At 41.2% G+C, this 21,406-nt stretch overlaps 1 protein-coding gene across 2 annotated transcripts in view; it reads left to right on the top strand.

The window, feature by feature from the left end:
• The window catches only part of LCOR (ligand dependent nuclear receptor corepressor), a 46,381-nt gene extending 35,127 nt beyond the window's left edge, over positions 1 to 11,254 (top strand). For both annotated transcript variants that reach the window (XM_026069565.1, XM_026069564.1), the window contains one exon: positions 1,695 to 11,254. In XM_026069565.1, the coding sequence (XP_025925350.1) occupies positions 1,695 to 2,664 (970 nt within the window). In that variant the 3' untranslated portion in view covers positions 2,665 to 11,254. The remainder of the gene's footprint in view (positions 1 to 1,694) is intronic.
• Positions 11,255 to 21,406: the final 10,152 nt, after the last annotated feature.

Genomic DNA, 21,406 nt, shown 5'->3' on the forward strand with positions numbered 1-21,406 from the left:
TTATTTTGAGCTTTATTTTCTTACGAGGACAGTAGAAGCCGCCAAGGCTGTGTAGTCTTTGTACTTTGTTTGTGTATCAAGTGAGGGCCAAAGTCCAATACAYGGGGAGGACAGGGCCAGCATCTGGCACTGTCTTGATTAGTTCTGTGGATCAGGAAAAGATGTCGCATACTGGCACCTGTAGTTACTTGTGCAGGTGTGTGGTCAATGAGGGTGACTGCAGTCTGTTCAGCATCAAGGAGATCGGGGGGGGACCCTCTGTCTCCTAGTTAGCTGCCAATGTGACCTTTATTTAGGTGCAGAAACACTGATGCACACTCTAATGCTAGTACATGCTGTAGAAGAGGCAGGGAATGCACGTTGTTTGAGAGAGTTACCTGAAACAGCTGCCTCTTACTCATTTCTTTTGGATTTTGTTCCGAATCCATGTTGACTCGTCACCCACTTCAACTAAGACCTATCAAATCCTGGAGGGGAGTTACCAGCATACGTATTAAGCGCTGTGTGTGTTACATGTCAGGTCCTTTCAGTGGATACGTTTTTACTCTAAAGATTTTTTCAGTCTAAATGGGACAGTCAAAACAATAATGTAGCTTTTCAATAGTGCTTATCCTATCCTTAAATAAGGCTGGTTGATCTATCTAGATGGCTTCAGACCAGTATAGTGACCCAAGGCATAAAAATATTATTGCTTCCTAGTCTCTTCATTAATTTCTGTCTTGAATATGGAAAAGTTTGGGGGTGGTTTTGGAAACTAAATAGTTTGCTGGCCAGTGTGACTCAGTTATTAGAAGGGCCTAAGCAAGCAAAATATTAAAATACATATGTTTATCTGCAGTAGTAGTAGTAGTTTGTGTCATAGAAAAAAGACGTAAGGTGAAAGGAAAATGATAAAAATGCACACCATTTTTTCTGCTATTAACCCTGTATCTGGACTAAAGTTTACAGTTCGAACTTGTGGGGAGAGGGGTTGTTTCTTCTAGCCATGCCATGTATCGAATGGGAATCAGGGGCATGTATGTATGTAACTGGTTGAGAGAGCAATTTGGTAAGTCTAGTGTAATGCAGTGTCTTTCTTTGTGGTCTGCAGTATCCCAGCTTTCATGTTTGATGCTTAATGAAAGTCAAACAGTATCTTTGAGGCCTGCTAAGCATTTTTATTTTGAGCAGCAATTCTTCAATATGATATAAATAAATATCATCCAAGGTTTCCACCTATGTGTAGATACTGCAGGTGGCAGTCATATTTGCATGTTGAATATGTTGCATTTTGGCTTACTCTTTTATTACTGTTCTTGTTTAGTGGTAACGTCACACCAGTAACACAGTTGTGTACAGATCTATGGAGATTGACTATTACTTTGTAATTAAGGTGCTATTTTCAGACGCTTGCGCGAAGTCTTTTCTACTCCGAGAATTTGTGAACCCAACCAGAGACCAGCCAACAGGTTTCATTTTTTTTTCTTTGCCCAAAAAGCTTCTCTTTTTTGCGAACAAGTTTTAAAACTGACTGATGCTGAGACTTAAATAAATAAAAAATAATAATAAAAATAAAAAAAAAAATTAGAGAAAAATAAATAACACAAAAAGTGATGTTACCCAAGCAAGGCCTTCTAATAAAGGAGTGGCCCCCTCACCCATCCCTCCCTACCTGTGCAAGTCCTGCTCACATCAGTTTCCTTCCATCCAATTAGGCGACCTGGGAGACCCAGCCAGCACCATCCGGAGGGACTACAGAGTGGTGATGGGGGACCTCCGAGAAGCTTTCAGGATGGAACCAGGGAAGGTTATGGCCACTCCACATCTCTTAAAGTTCCGCTGGCTCGATCACTCCAGATTAGTGAAGAACTGCTGAGCAGAAACCAGTTTTCTACGGCTGCCAGCCATGGGCCATCTGGACTACAGAATCATGGACAGCACTTAATATTATCCAGGGAGGCTTCTTGGGCAAAACCACACTACGAATTCAATTTCAGCCGCATGAAATTCAGGGGAAATGGTGCACTCAGCAACATCAGTGACCTTCCTTTTCTTACAGAAAACTCTGCCTTTCAAAAAATGGCACTTCAAACTAAACAGGATGGGAAAAAGGACGTGAGCCATTCGTCTCCTGTGGATTTAAAGATACCACAAGTTCGAGGCATGGACCTTTCATGGGAGTCCCGCACTGGTGACCAGTACAGCTATAGCTCTTTGGTAATGGGTTCACAAACGGAGAGCGCGCTTAGCAAAAAGTTAAGGGCTATCCTTCCAAAACAAAACAGGAGAAGTTTGCTGGATGCTGGACCAGATTCCTGGGGCTCAGATGCTGAGCAGTCTACCTCTGGACAGCCATATCCCACCTCAGATCAAGAGGGAGATCCTGGCTCCAAGCAACCTAGGAAGAAAAGAGGGAGATACAGACAGTACAACAGCGAGATACTGGAGGAAGCAATCTCCGTGGTTATGAGCGGGAAAATGAGTGTTTCCAAAGCTCAGAGTATTTATGGGATCCCCCACAGTACACTGGAGTACAAAGTTAAAGAGAGGCTGGGCACTTTGAAAAACCCTCCAAAGAAAAAAATGAAATTAATGAGGTCGGAGGGGCAGGATGTTTCAGTAAAGATTGAATTAGATCCCCAGGGAGAAGCAGCACAAAGTGCAAATGAATTGAAAGATGAGTAGGGATGTTGTAGAGTGCCAATTACTTTGCAAACTGGGTGAGCACTACTGCATAGTTCAACCACCATTGAGCGCACCTGATTCCTCTATTTACTGCAACACTCTTTCCTCTGCAGTTTAACAGAGACTTGTGTGGACGCAGGTGAAAGGTGTGCTCTGAATGTCACGCTTGTAAATTTTTCCAGCCTGGTATGGTGCAGTTCCCCCTCCTTTACCTGTCCACTAACCCCCCACCCCCCTTTTTTTCTTTTTTTTTTCTTTTGCCTTTTGCATGTTTCTCTGTACTAGAGAGTTGAGTTACCTCACAAAGATTGCGGATCTGCGGAAGTGGGCACCTTGCCTGCAGAGCCTGCCTGAACTTCTGTTGTTGGATTTTTAAAAAAATTTTTTTTTCATATTTGCCTTTATAGAAAAAAGTCCACTAGGTTAAACTGATTCTCTCTTAAAACCAGGCTTTTTTGATTGAGAATCAGACTGTCATTCTTCAAAATGCTTCAAAAGTCTTTTTTTTTTTCTTTCTTCCTCCTTTTCTTTGATCCAGTTGATTGAAAGATTTAAGCTAAATCAAGTCATTTAGGAATGGTACCTCTCTTGAACTCAGAGATTTGTATATTAGATGGATAATCAATTGGGTCTACTTAGGCTCTCCGCTATTTTCTTTTCTAAATGAAATGTACTTACTATTTGCAGTCTGCTTAGTGCTCACCCGGAGGGGAAGGGAGGGGAGGGAAAACGGACATACACTACCTTCAGAATAGGTTGGTTAATTACTTTGTAACACTACCTTCGCTGTAATTTTGTTTGATACTTTTGAAGGGTGATATTTTAGACTCACCTGCTTGAGGATGTAGCCTTATCTCACGGAAGACAAGCTTCTCATGGTCAGGAGCAGTCAGGGTACACTAAATGATGTATTAGGGTATGCCTCATTTTAACAGAACTATAGTTCTTTGTGACCTTTACACTTTTTACAGACTTGATTCTGAGTTTACTAAACTACGTGGTTCCAACAACTAGTTTAAATGACTCTAATCTGGGGAAGGGGGGGGAGGGTATGTGTAACAAACTACTGTGATCTTGCAAAAAAAAAAACCCACAAAAAACAAAACAGTGATCTCAAACGTTACAACCTCAGTAGTCTGCCCAAATATCCACATTAGTGAAGGAGCTTGTTAATGTTCAGGGAAGAAGTAAAACACTGGTAGCCTGATTTAATTCAGGCTCTGCATCATATCTAGCTGTAATACTGTCAGGGTCGAACACCCGATGAATGGGTGTTTCCTTTTTAAATACTCCAGTTGCCAGTAGCAGGAAATAATCTCAGTCCTGCATTTTTTTGTTGTTGTTTTTATTTAACCTATTTTGATAGTGGTTTAGCACATGCTAGAATAAGCATTTAAACACCATAAAAGCACTCCGTAAACCACAAACCCGGTCTTTTTCACTATGGTGATATCTTTATCATTATATGGAGATCCAGGATAAGTTTTGTACAGAACTTTTATCTTTGATACTTTCTGCGGGAGTGGTCAGTAACTAGGTAGAGCTTACTGGACTTACTACAGTTTGACCAAATCAGAATTGCTGGTTCTTCAGGTAGAAGTAATTTGGTCTTAATCTGTGCAAAAAGTATATAAACTATCACTTTTTTTCCCACTTGCACAACCAAAAGAAGCTTTGGAATTTTTGTGTGAGAGCATTAAGGGATGTCAGTGACTGAAAGTGGTTTCTGGAAGTTCATGGGAGGAAGGCCTAGATAGCCCTAGGGGTGCTGAGGGGCCTCTGCAACGGGTGATTCTGTTGGCCTCTCCCCCTCCCCAGCAACTTAATATTTTCAAAGGTTAGGCACACCATTGCTGTCATTTTAAATATGCACTGCTCATTCTTGAAAAGAATTGGGCTTTTGGCCCCGAGTATACTTTTGTTTTTGTTTCCTTAATATATTTTAGCACTCAAAATCCTGATTCCTCTTAGCTATCTAGTTGTCATCTCAGCATTGAAAGCAGTCGAAGCTCAGTAACAGTATATAAACTCTGCAATACATTCCAGTTTAGCTGGTGATTGCAATAAAGGTGCAGTAAAACACGTGGTTTCATCTGCTGTTGGAGGTTATGGTAGAAAGTTTGCTGCAAGTTCAGAAAAAAAAAAAAATGCAACACTTAGTTTTACTGTTCAGAGAGGTTTAACCTTTTGCAGTTGTCTTTCTTTAAGCAACATGAGTTGAGTTTTATAAAACTCTTCACTGTAGTGTAAGTGGAGTGCTCATTTTACTAACCTAAATATTTTGTCTGTGTATGTTTAAGTGGGTGACAATCGTGCAGCAGAAGAATGGTGTGCCTACCCTTTAATGCTGCAGTTTTAAAAGAGAATTTGTCTTGTCATTTCAGACTGTAGGCTAAGAATTGTAAATAGATAGTGAGAAGTTGAGTACTCTTTATTTGCTTTGGTTAGAAAGTGGATTTTAAAAAAAACCAACAAACCAAACGCGTAACTTTCTCAGTTTAAATGTCCTGAGACCTGAAGATTGTAATATTCATGTCTGCAAAGCTTTTAAACACAACACTTGATCTGTGATAACTTAATATTCAGGTAATCTTTCTTTTTCGAGAAGCTTTTGAACAACCGTATTTCCTCCAAAGGTCTCTGTTTAAAAAGGAAAAAAAAGAAAAAAGTGTAGATTATTTTTTAAGCACTAATTGCATTACGTTGGTAACTGCAATATAAAATAGCCATTATTGTTTTGTGAAGCATGGTTGAGATTAGTTAGTGGTCCCTTTTTAAAATTTCATGAGCCTCTCAAAAAATAAAAACAAATTTAAAAAAAAGCTGCTGAATATTCAAAAGATATATATTTTACCTTATTGTAGGTTTTGTAAATTTAGTCTGTAATATTCAGGTGCACCTTTTAATGTTAACTTTTTGTTTCGAAGTCCCATCTAATGTATTTTTTCTGAGGTGATTCATCACGTAAGACTAGTATCACTCTAAGTGCTGCAGTGATCACTAACATTTGGTTTCATTTTTCACGACATTTTTTACAGGCGCTTTCAGTGTAGCTAACTAGTAGTATTTGAGATCATTTTAAATATATGATTGGAATTAATGTTTGTCCATTAGCATGCTTAATTTTCTGCTGACCAGCAGTTTGCATGGCCAAAATCCCTGGTTGACCATATTTTGGTGTGGGAAGGTGTGGTTCACTGCTGTCTTTGTAACAAAAGCCTTGTTTCTCATGTTATTTCTGGTAAGTGGATGCTTATGTTACTTGGATCACTTGGACAGGAGATAAGGCTTGGAATTTTTCTCCTGCTGCTATTTTGAGATCGCATTAACGTGTAACATAGACAAACTGCAACCCTGTAAAAATCGAGACATCTTTAGGAGAAGGCCTTTCGGGTATTTTTCGTCACTAGTTTTCTCTCGTTCCTGAGAACATCCATCTGATGTAGTTATTGGACTTAACAGTATTGTTCTGTACTACGTTGATGTAGCTGGAAAAGCCTGACAGCAAGAAACTGTGAATAATATTTGTGGCAGTCTCTGAAAACTAGTTTTTCAGTCCAAGTATCATGAAGGAGAATCCCGCTCCCCTACCCCCATCCTAGAAAAGTAATTTTATATTTTGTGTGTATAAAGTTTTAAGAATCAAGTTTCATATTGTACTGAAGTTTAGATGTCGCTTGGTAAATCTTTGCTGCAGCATATAATTGACGATGAGTAAGGCTTAGTGTGGTAGGGGTCCTGGTGTGGAGTTAATTATCGTACCGTTCTGGTGAGAAAGCCCAACATGTATGAAATGTGTCCTTTTTTTCTTTTTCTTCGGACTTGTACGGTGTAAAAGTGCTTTTTTTAGAACTCTGACCTATTATAAACTATTACCTCACTTTCAGCCAGTTGGATCCTCATTCCACAGTGTTGTAGGCATTATCGTGGCCGTAATGCTTGAGCTATAAAGAGTTGAACGTTTCCGATAGGTGTTTTAGGGACATGTATTTGAATTCATTTTATTTGTCAAAAGATTCAGTCATTCTCTAATTTTTTTTTAAAGGCTCAAGTCACAGTTTCCTTTCGAATTTCTTATTTCTTCCTGTAATGCAGAAATTGCTGAACAAGCAATAGAGATATGCCTTTGCTTGCTTCTTGTTGCAGAATGCGTGTTTTGATGCTCGTATTACCAACCCTGCTGCTAGACCTGAAGTCTAACCCTGCATTTGCATTAAAACCAGAAAGCAAATGACTTTTTAACAAAGGCACACGTATAGGATGGTGCCTCTGGTAAGGGAACACATTCAGCCTCTGAGTTCTCAAGCAATTCCGATACCACCTTTTTCTTGTGCTTTCCAGTGCTCAAGGAGATTCCTAAACACCAGAGGCAACTGTGTCTGTGTTTAGACCGGTTAGGAGCAGACAAGGAATAGTCTGTGCTTTGTCTTGTGGCAGGCCGACATTTGAGTCTAAATATTTCCTTTGTGAGAAGCCTGAAGAGTACATTGCCTTCCCCTAGAAATTCACGGGAACTGGCAAAATGATTCAGAGGCCTTCAGGTTGAGTAAGCTTTGTATAGGTTGGAACAACTTTTTATTTCTGTTTGAATTGCTTTTTATATCAGCTGCAACAATTGTTACGCAGGCAAAACTAGAATTATCATATGTTTCTTTTCAGTTTAGTTTGGATTAATTCTCTTGAGCTGTCCTTGAGCCTTAGCAGAAGAACACAGTGTCCAAGGAGTGAAGGGAATGCTGAGCAGTTCCCTTGTTTCTCAAAAACAGCGTGGTTACATCTGTAAAGTAAAGAGCTCTTTCTTCAGTGAAGACAGAATTTAACTCTTCAGTGTAAGGATGTGTACGCTTGTTGCAAGTCCAGACTCTTAGGAAGGCAAACTTATTAACTTGTACTGAAAGCTTTTTCGCAATGTTTTTATCTTCCCTGCCAGAAGTTAGAGATAGAATGGGAAGGGTTGTTTCCTACGTTTTCATGAGGATCAGAAACATACTGGTTTTCTCCACAAAATGTGTCAGAAATTAAATGTATTCTCCGTCTAGGTAAATCTTGCTTTTTCTTGGCACCAGTAGATACTGTTGACTAATATTGGTATTAAAAGCTATGCCTATAGAATTCTGTTTTGAGACTAGTTTTGGTCCTATTAAGGTTTCCACTTGCTCTTGGATTATATTAAAAACTCACTAATTAGAACCTGCAGAAACCTAAAAAATCTGTACCACTAGTTATTTGCAGTTCTGTTGAATGTAGCAAATACAATAATCACTATAGTTATTTTTTCTTATTAGCCAATATATAAATATGATGTACCATGATGATCACTAAGCAGAGAGATATTGTAGACTCAGAATGATCCATAGATGCACTCCACATGTACCAGAAAAATCTGTAAGTAGTTACAGCATTCCCGTGTCCATCTCTCTGTCTCTCTCTCCCCTGTTCTTGGGTTTGACTGGGGCCAAGTCTGTATAACCAGTATTACAGCAGCAGTTTTGGACTTCATGTCCTGTCAAATTATGCCTACATTCAGGTGTAATCCTGAAAACCTTATGTTAAGATGGCTTTATTTAATCCTCATGAAAATCTGTTATTCCAGTTGCAAAATCTGTTTTCCTGGGTTAAGTACTAGGAAGAGGGATTTTTTTCTGACCTGTCCCGGATAGTCATTCACCTTCTTAAAAACAAGCAAACAAAAAAAACCCCATGCTTGTCTCTACAGATTTGGTAAGTAGAATTTTGAGGGACTCAGAATGACAATTCTGCAGATAGTCTACCTGATGGAGCAGGGATTAGGACACAGACTTTGTTCTGTCTGGAGCAGGAAAAGTTAATGTCAGAAAATAATTTCTGTAATCATTAGCTAATACAGTCTAATTTAAAGTTTTCTCCTACTCGGAAGTAATGAGAACACTACTACAGCTACTAATTCAGTTTATCCACAACTTGGTGCTACATTTCTCAGATATTTTTGCAGATATTTTTTATGCTCGCATGGAAGCATGTAAACTTTACTGTCACTATAAAAGCACTTGTCTGACCTATTCTAGAGTACCAGAAAAGGGATAAATAACTGCAGCACTTTTTCTGTTACAACACCAGAGTCTTAATTAAATCTGGTCTTCAGGTTATGAGATATTGTAAATGTACAATCTAGGATCATTAACTGCTTTTCAGGTCAGATCACAAGTTCTCTTGGGATACTAGTCCGTCTTTTAAAGAACAGTACAACAGTATATTCTGAAGCTCAGGCAGGGGATGTATACATGCCTGGTATTTTAACTAATCATTTCAATAGGCCATTTCAGGGCTTGACGTTTGGAATCTGGGATGATGGGTAGGGAAAGGGACATTTCCCAAACTGAAAAATCATTTTGGACCATTGCTTAATGTTCAGTTTGAAAAATATATCATGAGGAAAATGGGTAGGGATTCTTTCTCCCTTATGCCTTCAGGGAATGAGTAGTATTTAGAATCTCTGGCTGAAATTCAAGCCTTTTTACCATGTAAATTTTTAATATAAACTCATTGACGTGCTTTTTACATCTGAGGACTGAAAATGGATCTTAATGTTTAAGTTGTGGAATGGTATATTTCTTAAATGAAGGGGGAACATATAAAAAAAAATAGATTAGAATACCAGCATTAGTGAGCTTAAGGAATTTTAGTATGTAATAGCAAAGTATAGCAAAGTATTTGATTAAAAAAAATTAACCTTGAATTGCTAGTCTGTAACTAGGTGCATTCTAATTTAGCAGGTGAATATTCTTTACTTATTGATATATGATGGGCTTTTTGCAAATAGAAACCTTTATCTGAGTCCCATGTGTTGCTTGTACTGATGGGATGTATGCTTACAGCAGCTTACTGCTGCTTTAAAATGTATAAAATATGTTTTGAGTGTTTGCTCATAACTCTTTCTAACCTCCACTTGTTAAATTGTCAGACATTGGTATTTTATCAGTCCGCAATGTAAGTTAAACTAATGTTCTTAGGAATCCAACTTGTACACACACTGTTTAAAAAAAACCCTCAGGGACAGTTTACACACTATCCTCACTCAATTCAGGTACTTGTACTCTCTTCTTAAACCTAGCAGTGACTTGTATTTTGTTTTGCTTTTCTTTTGACGTGCTGATAGCACATCCTTGATGAATGTCAACTTAAAACTCAGTTCAGGTATCCAGGTATAACTCAGCCAAACGGATTTTAAAGCTGCATATTTACTCTCCAGCACACAGTGCCTCAGACACTTATAGTGGCATTCTGTATATTCAGTTATTACTACTGAGCAGATCGCGTGGGGGTTCCTGCTATGTATTGTAAGAAATTCCTATGTATATTATATAATATGTATTATATTATATACATATATAGTATATATGTTATCTTAAACTTATATATTTTAAAATGCCACTACTAGCCAGCGCAGCTAAAAATGAAATACATTCCCAACCGCTTCTGCAAAGCGCAGAGGTAGTTTCTTAACGTGGCTCTTGCTTCTCTTTCACCATAACTACTTCTAAGCTCAAGCACTGGTCCTTGGCTGTCTGACCTCTACATTCTAGTTATGCAATGTCTTTAGAGAATTCTGTGCACTGGCCACTGTGATGGAAACCAACGGGCCGCGAGTGCTTCGAGTTTATTAGTAATTGTTCTGCCAAAGTTGGTGTTTGTATGACAAGCGTGTAAACCTGTCAGATAATCAGCAGAGGTACAAGTCGGTAATGGCGTGTGGAATCGTTTCTGCCTAATTGGCAAGACCAGACCCTCAGCAGGTGTCTCTTTTCTAATGCTGAGCACTAATTCAGCGTGTGTTGGCACTTAACATCTGTAGTGATGGGCCTCCATGCTGTGTTTGCAAGGAGGTGAAACTTTAAAATAAAATCTGCTGTTCTGCACTTGCAGTAATCTATTTGCAGTCGCAAGTCAGCAACACCTCTGCTTTATTATTTGACACTTTACATCTAAAAAGTCTTCTCTTTCTATTTATGTAACCCATAGTCTTTGAAGAGTATGGAAAATGGCATTTCTCTCTGACCTCTAGAAGTTCAAGTGTCATGGGAAAAAAAACAGGAACCCCCCCCTTTACTCTTATGGACCTCATTTCAATATACTGTTTACAGTTTGACGGAATTGTATAATTTAATATTTCTCTTGTACTGTAGTTTATATTTATTTACAGATTTTTTTTGTACTGTGTGATTTGAATTTTTTTGTTCCTTGCTATGATCAATGTTTTATGTAGTAGAGCACTTATGATCACAAATTAAGGTTTTTGGTTTGATTGCACTACATTAATTTTTTTAATGCAGTTCTGATTTTTTGACTGGACTAAATAAGCTGTGTCTTAATGTATGTGATAAGTACTTTTAAATTTTTATTTCATGTGGTCCATTTATTTTTTGCATTGTATGTCAAAGCGCTAATTCTCTTGTTGTGCATGTGTAAGATTTAATGGCTCCATTGTATTATTTGACCATGTCATTTTGGAAACACATTCCCAGCTGTAACGTTGTGTATGGTAGTTTTCACTGGATGCTAGACTTTTCAAAACCACTATTCTTCTAATAAATTTTGTTGTGAAAAACTTTAAGGGGTTCCAATTCTGTTGTTTCTAGTGTGCTTTCTAAATGCCTGCACTAAGAATCGCGTTTTGTAAAACACAAATTATCACAAATAAAGAGAACCAGAGGAGGAAGTGGAAATAGAAGGTAAAACAAATTCTGGTTGAGGGATCGAGGTTTGGAGTCTCTGTTCTCCGTTCATTTCTTGTCGGAAATAGAACTGGCGATGGAGCTTCTTTAGCAGCTGGGTAGGGAGTATATGTGAAAGCTGAAATGCTGTCTTGTAGCAGCCCGTTTCTCATGAGCTCCCATACTCTAATTTGCTCTTCCCTACTGGCCACCTTAATTTTCTTTCATGGTAAATAATTTATCTGGTGAAGAATGAACAGTCTCTTGGGGCAGGGGGGGAAAAGAAGATGTGGGCTTGCTCACTGAGCACTTAGTAATGAGTCAAGGTAGATGCYGTAGTAATAAAAGCCGAGCTAGGAATCCTTGCTGTTGCCTTGTGTGGTTTGATTTGGCTCGCTCGCGCGGGCTCTTGAATGCACGCAGTTGTGTAGTGGAGCCAGCGTGCCTTCGAGTGGCTGGGTTGTTCACCAGCAGAGGCTGAACCAAGCTAACAGAGTTTCCTTAGCTGTTAGTTTGCACAAGCAGGCCTTGGTGTTGCTTTTTATTCTCTCTGCAGCCACCACCTCTCCACAGAGGCATGTCACCAGCTCCCGATTAACATATGGAAAGCTCCAGTGACTCTGCGCCGCTCCCCTCCTGTGCAGGGTCGCAAGGCAAACTCAGCAGAGTGACACCACGCTTCAGCTGCTCCCTGTTTTAGAGCCGCGTTACCTCCTTTCAGCCGCACTTTGTGTTGGGTTGAACTACTTTTAATGTTATGCATTATTGATACTGAAATGCTGAATACTAAAAAGTAGGTTACAGTAAGTGTTGGATAGTGGAACCCACATGAGTTTAGGCATTTCTGTTAACCTTTGTATTCAATCCTAGCATGACGAGAGCAATACACAGGAATCTCCCAGCTTTAAGAAAATTCATGCAGTGCTGCAGACTGTCTAGCCTGGCTTTCTCTTTTCCTGAGAAGTTGTTTTTCTCAGCTTGTGCTAGTGAAATGTAGGTACTTTAGGGCTTGCATTTGCTAATGCAATTTTCTGTGCCTGATTGAGATCCTTAAATAGCTGTTAGGTTGTAAATCAACTATTGTATTCCTTGTATACTAATCCTAGTATTAAAAACTAAAAGCAAAATGCTAAGGTAGCTTGATATTGTCATTGGTTTTGCTTTACTTTGCACATCTCTCCAATTAAAAAAAAAAAAAGGTTTGATTAGAGGCTACATGTTACTAATTCAGGAATAGTTATGTCTTTATGTGTAAATAGCTTGAAAGTGTTGTGCTGTAAACTAGCATTTATCATATCTTTTTCTGAATGTCTGAATACATCTGTCAAATCGATGAAAATAGCCTTTGAAGTGATGAACCATATTCCCATCTGCCATTCTTTAGGATGTATTATACATTGCAAGCTTTTCCCAGAACATTTTTAATCGACACCTTTTGTCCTGTGATTATGAGAAATAGCAAGTTTTTTTAGTTTTGCTGGAGGACTTGCTGATGGTCTTGCACTTTAAGCTGAGATTGTTCAGACTTAAAGGAATGAAGTTCAGAATTCTTCTTTTAAAGCTGTTTTCTCCAATATAAGCATGCATAATAATGACCAGAGTGTGCTAGATGTTGCACCCAGGAAGAAACAGCCATGTTGTGTTGTAGAAGTAGAAAAGAAACATAATTAGCCTTGTTTGGCAGCTTAATTAGTCTTCTGCTAATTTGCTTCGGCTTGTTTTGACTCGGGTTTGGTTTTGAGCTGCTCCATTTGTTAGTGGAAGGGGCCGCTTGCCTCTTCTGCCGATCCTGCAGGAGCATATCCGATCCCGTTCTGAAATAGCTGAGATCCTTCACAGAATAGTAGTGGACTCTGCCCCATTACACACGCGTCGCTTCCTACAACCCAAATGTTGTAGCATATGTGAAGTGAGAGGCTCTGCTGTTTTGTGAAAACTTGTGCTCCTGTGAAGGGAAGATCAGAAAGTGTGGGGTCACCACCTCAACAAGCATCGGGATTGGTACCAGCTGGTAAGGACCAGAAACTAGGAAACTCTCTAACCTGAGCTCAAAGGACCTGAAACTCTCCTGTGTTGGAAATCGACCACAGTTTTGTGAGGGAAGCTGATTTAATTGAGGAAACTCCTGAGTATCACAACTTCTTCTCCTTCTTTGTGCAAACAACACAGAGCCCCCATTTGCGGCTGCTCAGAGTCAGAGTAGCAATGCAAGGCTGGCTTTGCTTTCGTTAGGCTGATTGCCAGTGGCCTTCTTGCCTGATTGTTCTAAGCTGTCTAATTTGTAAGACTTGCCAAAAATGGGTTTGAGGGGAGGGGGAGGATTTAAATCCCGATTCAGAAGGATACTTAGGCAAATCACTAATTTCTTACTCTACAAACTGTGAACTGCTGCATGTGCTCTGGCACATGCCCAGAAATGAGTACTTTGCTGAACTGTGGTTTTAATGAGGAGTTAGTAGTTTCTTGGACCTGTTTAGAAATGTGACTTCATGCATAGAGGAGCATCACATTTAAAAACTTTTTAATGGTATCAGTGCTGGGATAAAGGATAACTGGAGGTATGGCAACAGTCCACAAGCAATTTCAAAAGGCAGAGTTTGCAATGTAGAGGCAAATCCAGGAATATGGAGTTTGATATAATGGAGGTAGCAAAGGGATTAAAATAAAAGATGACCTTTTTTGTGTAGTTATTCTCAAGACGCTTGAATAAGTGTTGCAGTGCTGGAGGGATCTCAAACAATATTGTGTTTTCCTCATCTGGTCCCTTTGATGTGGCTTCTGTGACTTAGAATCCAACGAGTTCTCGGTCGTCTAGTAGAAAACACAGACGAGAGCTGAATGACTTTGCACTTGCAAATTCAGTCATAAGTTCCCTCTCCTCCGCTTCCCCCCAAAAAACAGAGAGAATAACCTTTTAGAAGCTTGCTTTACACATTGCAAAGAGGTAGCACAAAACCATCGTATATCATTTTTCAGACCACTTTTAAAGTATCAGATTTTAGAGGACACATTTAAAAAATGACACTTTAAGGTTTCACTAAAAAAATTCCTCGGAATTTTCTCTTGCTTCCACAGCTGCAGGTGTCATGCAGCTTGGCACAAAGTCTGAGTACACGCTTTACAAAAAGGCAGATTTTTGTCTGAGATAGCTAGATCTCTTCTCTCCACAAATTGTTTTGAAAGGTGGCTTTTTATGTAAATATTTAAACAAGTTCATGAAAAGTGGTAGGCTTGGCAGTGCAGCTGATCCTTAAAATTATACATTTAGCACCAGCTTCTCATATAATGCAGTTAAATACATCCAGACTCTTTTGACTGACATCTCTATCTTTTGTTGCCCTGACTGAATGGCCAGCTCGGATGAAATTGGGAACGTTTAAGGATATTTCAGAGCAAAGAAATGTAAGTGCTGCTGCCCAAAAACGCAAAGGTATTAAATTGTAGCTGTGTCTCCCCAAGGGCTGACCAGAGCCTGGGGCTGTGACCTGTTGAGCAAACTGCGTGAGGTGGTGAAGGTCGTGGTAGTGACTTCGGCTGCAGCCTGCGTGAGGCTGCTGCAGGTCCTGTTAGGTACGCAGCCTGTGCTGCGGCTCCTGCCTTATCTCAGTTGCTAGTGCTACCTGGGATGACTAGATTGAAGTGTGTGCTTGTCCTCGCAGGACTCCTGCGTCCAGGTGCCGCTCAGACAACCCCATGCCTGAAGGAGGAGCGGTTTGCCTGCACGGGGTAATCGGCAAACTGTTAGGAACTCCCCGGGCAAAGGCCGCTCTAATGGTGAACGGGCAGCTGGTATAGCTGCCAAGGGGATTTTGCTGACGCGCTCCAAGATCCCGTTATCAGATGGCCCAAATCCCTTCTGCCCAGCTAATGAAGTGTAGGGCTTGCTTAACTTGTTTTGGAGTGACGTTCTTACTTTGAAAGGGTTTTTATGATTTCCTTCCTTAAAACCTTTGACTGGGCTTTTCTTGCCACTGGGTTTTGGATGATGGCTTTGACACCAGTTATTAGAAGTAACTCTCAGGCTGTGCAGGAGAAAAATCGACACTAGGAGAAGCTGCCCAGCTTCTCTTCTTCTCTCTTTTTCTTTCCCCCCCGTCTTTCTGTGACTAATGCACACGTGATATGGCTTTCACACATATGACTGATCTGTGTGCTGAGAACCTTGTTGTAATCCAAGTCTGAGGCACTTGTTTGGAGAACCCAGTAACGCACCCGTGATACTAGAAGCCCGATGGCCTTTTCTTTGACTGCACAGGAGAGCTGAAATCTTCTGCTGTCGAGAGATTGCCTCTTCCAGCTGTAGCTCAGTGATGTGCATCGCTATTCTTTCAAGGAAAGTTTGTTGGTTAGGTGTTTTAATCGCACTGATCTTGTAATGTCTTCTACTGTTGTCAAAAGTGACTCTGTCTCTTGTATCCATTAACAAACCTTTCACTAGGTGGTAATGTGGACGACTTGGATGGGACAGTTACAACTACAGCAGAGGATTTATTTTAGTCTTTTTTTGACCTGCTTAGTGCAGTGCAAGTGCAGTGCAGTTCAAGTGCAGCAACAGCTTAGTGCTGTTGACTCTTATTAGATATATATAAAAATATCTTTTCTTGGGTTAAAAGGTATCTTATAGCTAATAGCATAAGGCAAGTAAAACTCAGGGTGGTGTTTCCCCTGTGCTCTGCTTTGAGGTGGGTAGTGGTCTATTTATATCATTCTTCAGATGTTATGCTGTGGTCAAGCATGGTATCCTCACAAGATTGCTTTCAGACCTTTAAAGCAAATAACCACATTTGAGGTGCTGACAGTGGTTGAAAACAAATTGTTTGACTTTGAAAGGAACTGTTGAAAAAAAGACACTGTAGGATTCTGGTTTTGCATAAGAAGTTTCATATCAAGTATACTCTGTAAGTAAATACAAGTTTTCTTGTGATTTCTAGACATCGGACATCAGCCTGAGATCTGAAAGTTGAACACACTTTGGATTAAAAAAACAGGTTTGCTAATAACAAAGGTCTCATTGGATCATGGTGACAGCTGTGTAACCTTGTTGCTAGCTGGAGTTTTGAATCTTTACATTGGTGGCTTTTACTTTTGAGCGTACACTGGATTGCTAATGGATAAAAGCAAAAATAACATAGCCCTGGATTAACAGGAAACATGCTTTGCAGCTCCTTTATCAAACTTATTACTGAATTTCTAAATCAATTTGAAGCTTAAAATCCATGTAACCTAGTGGGAAATGACAAAGCAGTGGCTTAGCGCTGGCGAAGAGCAGGTGGTTGCAGTATGGCATTTGGCTTTTTTGTCTGCTCTTTTACCATTAGAGCTCCCTGTCGACAAAAACTTTCCCTATGAGGTTGACGGGAATAGCGAGGCCTCCCCAGGGCAACAGGGAATCTGGCACTCGGCCTTTGGTGGGTCCAAAATCTTCATGGGATCTGTGGCTGGGACTCTGGAACTGATCTGGATTGCATGAGTTGCTGCAAAAAGGGGTTTTCAGGGGTGGTTTCGCAGTGTGTTTTCCAACGATGGTCACGTTCTGTGTTTTTCTAGTCTCCTAAAGTGAAAGCGTAGTAAAAATGCCAGCATCCTGTCAGTCCCGTGGTCTCACTCATCATTACCAACATGTGGTTAAGTGCGAGTTCATTTCTGCAAGCTTTCAGGGTCTGTGTAGTGCACTTACTGCTAATGGGTTAAAAATGTCTGCGAGAGAAGACATCTAGGAGTACTTGATGGGCAGCACGTGCTAATGGGGGTCATCGTCGCTTCAGTTTGCAGCGAGGAGGTTAGGGAATCATTTCCCCGTCGGTGGGACCAGCGCGGTGCAAAAATCCCGGGGAGACGATGTGGGCAGGCGCCTGGGGGGGAATCCGCCTGTCTGTGCTTCCAGCTCCTTCCTCCGCATTGCTGCGTGTGGCAAGAGATCAGTCACTTAGGTGCTTTTTCCAGAGGATCTGTTGCTTTGCATGCATAAGTTGTTGTTGATAAATTCCTCTCGTTATTTTTCTCTTTATGGCAAACCAGTAATTGATGAGGTTTTATCCCCAGTATAAAGAAACAAACAATACTTGTCATTATGCGGCRGAAGGAGAATTGCAGTGATAAAATACACTTTAACTGCAGCATCCAAGTGTAAAGGGTAAACTGCCAAAATCAAGGATGCTTTAAACGTAATAAATAGCCCTAAAGAAAGCTAGTTGTTTTAGTGGTGATAGCATGCTACATGCTAAACAAGGCGTAGTTCCCTGCCTCGCTTCATCGTGCAGCTGGACAAATATTGGATCCTTGGTGGAGATGGGGCCTTTTTTTAGTGGACAGTAGCCGTGGCTGGATGTGGTTTGGATTTGTTGGACTTTCTTCAGCATCAAGGCTTGTGTGAAGACAGAAATGAAGGAGAAAAATAATTGTGGGCCAGGATAYGGAGGAGAATTTCTGAGAGGAGAACAGAATTCCTTCAGAAGGGAAGGAGGGGGAATAAGGACAATAGTAAATAATAACAAAGGTTAAAAGAAAGAGGTAATGAGGGATGTGCAGAATTTGAAGGGAAGGATGAAAGGCTGGAGTTGAAGGGAGGGGGGCTGTACTTTAGCACAGAAGAAACCTCTCCCCGCTGGCATGCTGAAAGATATTTCCTGCCTTATGTTTTGGGTTCTTAATAGTAATCTGACTATAAAATTAACCTACATCATTTAATGGTGGTTGAATGGCAGTTAAATTAACCCACTTTCAAAATAGAACTTACCTAAGCCATCAGCTCTGCGGCAGCCGCGTCCCCCAGGCATCCTGGGGGTGAAATCCACTTTCTTTGTCTTAACCTATTTCCCGAGCAGCCGTCCATAGTGAGCGAGCAGAAACGTAGTTTGCCGCTCAGGACAGCGGCTGACAGATAATACAGACATGTATCAAACTGCTAATTCATTTTTTCACTTGGATATTCTCATGGCATGAAGTATATAGCATTTGCATGTGGGGAACGCTGCCATTCGAGTTGCAAAACTGTTTCTATTTTTCTATTAACAGTACAGCCTTGATTATCCGAGTCCCAATTATCTGAATCTCCAGGTTATCTGAAATGGGGTCATATCCCCCAACGTCTGTTAATTACACCCCAGGTACCCTCTGTTCTCTGAACGTATTCCACCGGCCCCTCGGAGATTCGGCTGACTGTGGTTGTGCTCAGTGTTTTTAGCTATAGCAAGTGCTCTACCTAGTTGCTGCATTGGCGCTTTCATATCCATATTGGGGGGGGGAGCAAAATTATCCTGGATATTTGTAGACTTTAAAATCTTCAAAGACCCTCCTAGCTGTCGGCAGTGGCTGCGCATGGGGCTGTGCCTGCTGGAGGCGGGTTCAGGAGTGACTGTGGGAAGGGGATCAGCTGCATTTGGGTTTTYCGTTTGCTTTCTTCCACTCCGTAGGTGCAGCCCTCCAGTATAGATGCAGCGTAGAAGGGTAAGGTGGGATGTGTGCAACATATCCTGCTTGCAAGCCTTGATTTACTTCCGATCAGTGTGTCTTCCGTGAGGGTTTCTCCTGTTGTTGGACCTCTGCAGTTGCGGTGAGCGCAGCTGCCTTGCGTGTGCACGCGCAAGGGCCTGGCCGACAAGCTCGGAGCTTCCACGTCCTGGGGCCTGAATTACTGCAGGGTGGCAGGTAGCCGGCAGCAACGGGGCTGGAAGCAGGGAAGAGGCCACGTACCTGTCCAACAACAGACTGAGAGCTAGTACGTATTCATAAGTTGTGCTTGTGACACATTAAGATATTCAGGGCTTCCCTTCCTGCTCTGTAGGGCTGKTTCCTATGGTGCATTCTTCCTTGCCTTAACTGGGTACTTTTAATTTTTTTAAAAACATATACAAAGCTGTGGAAAAGCCTTTCAAGAACTTTTTCACTCTGCATTTTTTTCTTTCTTTAATCTGTCTTCTGGTGCTATCGTCCTTTGGAGTGCCTAGCTCAGGGAAGATGCTGTGAGTCCTGGCTCAGAGAGAAACWCTCATGGTAATTTTTTTCCTTAAAGGGATGATCCCAAATGTCCTTGATAATTAGAAAAATTAGCAAGGACATTTCTAGAAAGCCTTTGAAAGATAGTATGTGGAATAATGTTTCCAACAAGATAAATTTCCCTTGGTTTTAAAGAAATAGCTCAATGGTAAGGTTTTTAATTAGTCATTAAATATTGCATTAGAAGTATCACAACTGGTGATAAACCACTATACAATATGGTTGGATTAGTTACTTGGGGAAGTTGGGAGCAGAGGAGGCAGTGACAGGAATACAGAAAAGATAAATGTGTTTGAGGTTGTTTTTTGCTGTAAAACCTACTTTGGTTTGCTTGATTTTTATTTGGATACAGGTGGGGAGAAGGTTATTTTAAATGTTTAAATACTAAAAAAAAAAAAAAAAGACACTACTCTGAAGGGTTAAAAGTCTGAATCAGTAATGGATGTTTGTTGTTTATCTGGACAGCTGCTTTATTGTACAACCTGGATACACTGATGAATAAAAAAAAGGTAGCTGACGAAAACCCAACCAAACAAAAGCATCTCTAACTTCTTCCTGCTTTTCAGCTGAAATGCAAGCTTTATAAATCCCCAAGCACATCACCAAGGGCAGCGTAAATTCAGGGGCTTTGAAAACYCAGTAGCAATATTTCCATATTTATTTTGGCTGTGCTTTGCCCAAATTAAGCTTTTAATTTAAAGAAGAAAAACGCTTGCTCCTCGCTAGCCGTTGTGTTGAGCCTCAGCTCTTTCTGTACTGCTCTTCTATTTTTTCAGTGCAGCAAGAGAGAATTACTGTAGCACCCACAGAGGTGTGAAGGGACTCATTCATCTGTGTGGGGAGTGTTAGGTTTCAGGCATATTTCTGAGGATTGAAATACAGTCATTTAAACTGGTACATCCAGAAGATCATGCTGCAGTGGCTTAGRATATTGCTGCCTGTGGCTGTTTTGCCCACCTTCTGCCAGGGCTCGCTGGTCAGAGCGGTGCCAGCAGAAGGCACCGTATCCCCTCGCCTCCACCTTTCCGAGCCGGAGGTCTTAGATTCAGCTATCGGCAAAGGCGGGTTTGAACAAGATACTGGTTGCGAACTGGAGCAGGGAAGGTGCAAAGTGCACTGCCTTTTGCTGCCCTTGCTTTGGGACACTAATTTTTGGCAGGCRCATGACAGTAATGTTGGTGTGGACAGTGCCACCTCCCACTGCCTTATCCTCGTTCCTTCCCCCGTTGGCTTCAGTGTTTGCACAGCCGCTTCAGCAAGCTGAACCGGAGCCAGCTGAGCTCTCGCTTTTCCCCTGTGGTTGGGCAAGACGCTGGTGGGGCTCCGCGTGCAGCGGCCCCGCGGGCACTGGGGGAGGCGAGTCCGCCTTCGCTGGCAGCCTGCAGTTGCATCGCTTCCAAGCGCGCGCGGAGCTGTACGTGCGAGACTCGCAAAGCCCCTGGGGTCTGCTCACCCCATTGCAAGCAGGTGAGGGGGCTGCCTTCAAAAGACCGCTCCTCTTCAGCCGTCCCCCAAAATGAAATTTCCATTTGCCCTGCAAAATAAACCAAGGGTCTGAAACCAGAAGGGATGGCGCTCCCAGATGAGGGCAGCAAGATGCCACCTCAGACATATGGCTCGTAAGAGCGGGCATTTTCAGTTCTTTGAGTTCAGCTGATGAAAAGCATCCCTCCCAAGTTAGGCTTTTTTCTTAGGTCTCCAGTTTTAGCCAGGTTTTGGAGGCTCCCTTTGGCTGGTTGGTGGGGTCCTCCCATCTGCTCTGGGTTTGTGCGGTGTGAGCAGTGCGCGCCAGCACTGAGTCAGCTGCGTAACAGCAGGAGAGGGAGGGGAGAGGTCATCCCAGTAAAAATAGTAAATTGGATTTTATAAGTTTATAGCTATGTTTTGTTTCTTTTACAGAACTATAATCCTGGTGCTTAGAGTGGTCTGAAAGGAACAGAAACACTTAGCCTTGAACTTTTGTTCTGCTGCTGCTTCTTGTGCCTCTGAGGTACAAAACATACCTGTAAACTTATAATCAATCAAACTGATGTTCAAGGGCTAAAAAAAGAAACCCA

This window comes from Apteryx rowi, unplaced genomic scaffold (genome assembly GCF_003343035.1).
Source record: "Apteryx rowi isolate R43461 unplaced genomic scaffold, aptRow1 scaffold_3, whole genome shotgun sequence".
NCBI lineage: Eukaryota > Metazoa > Chordata > Aves > Apterygiformes > Apterygidae > Apteryx > Apteryx rowi.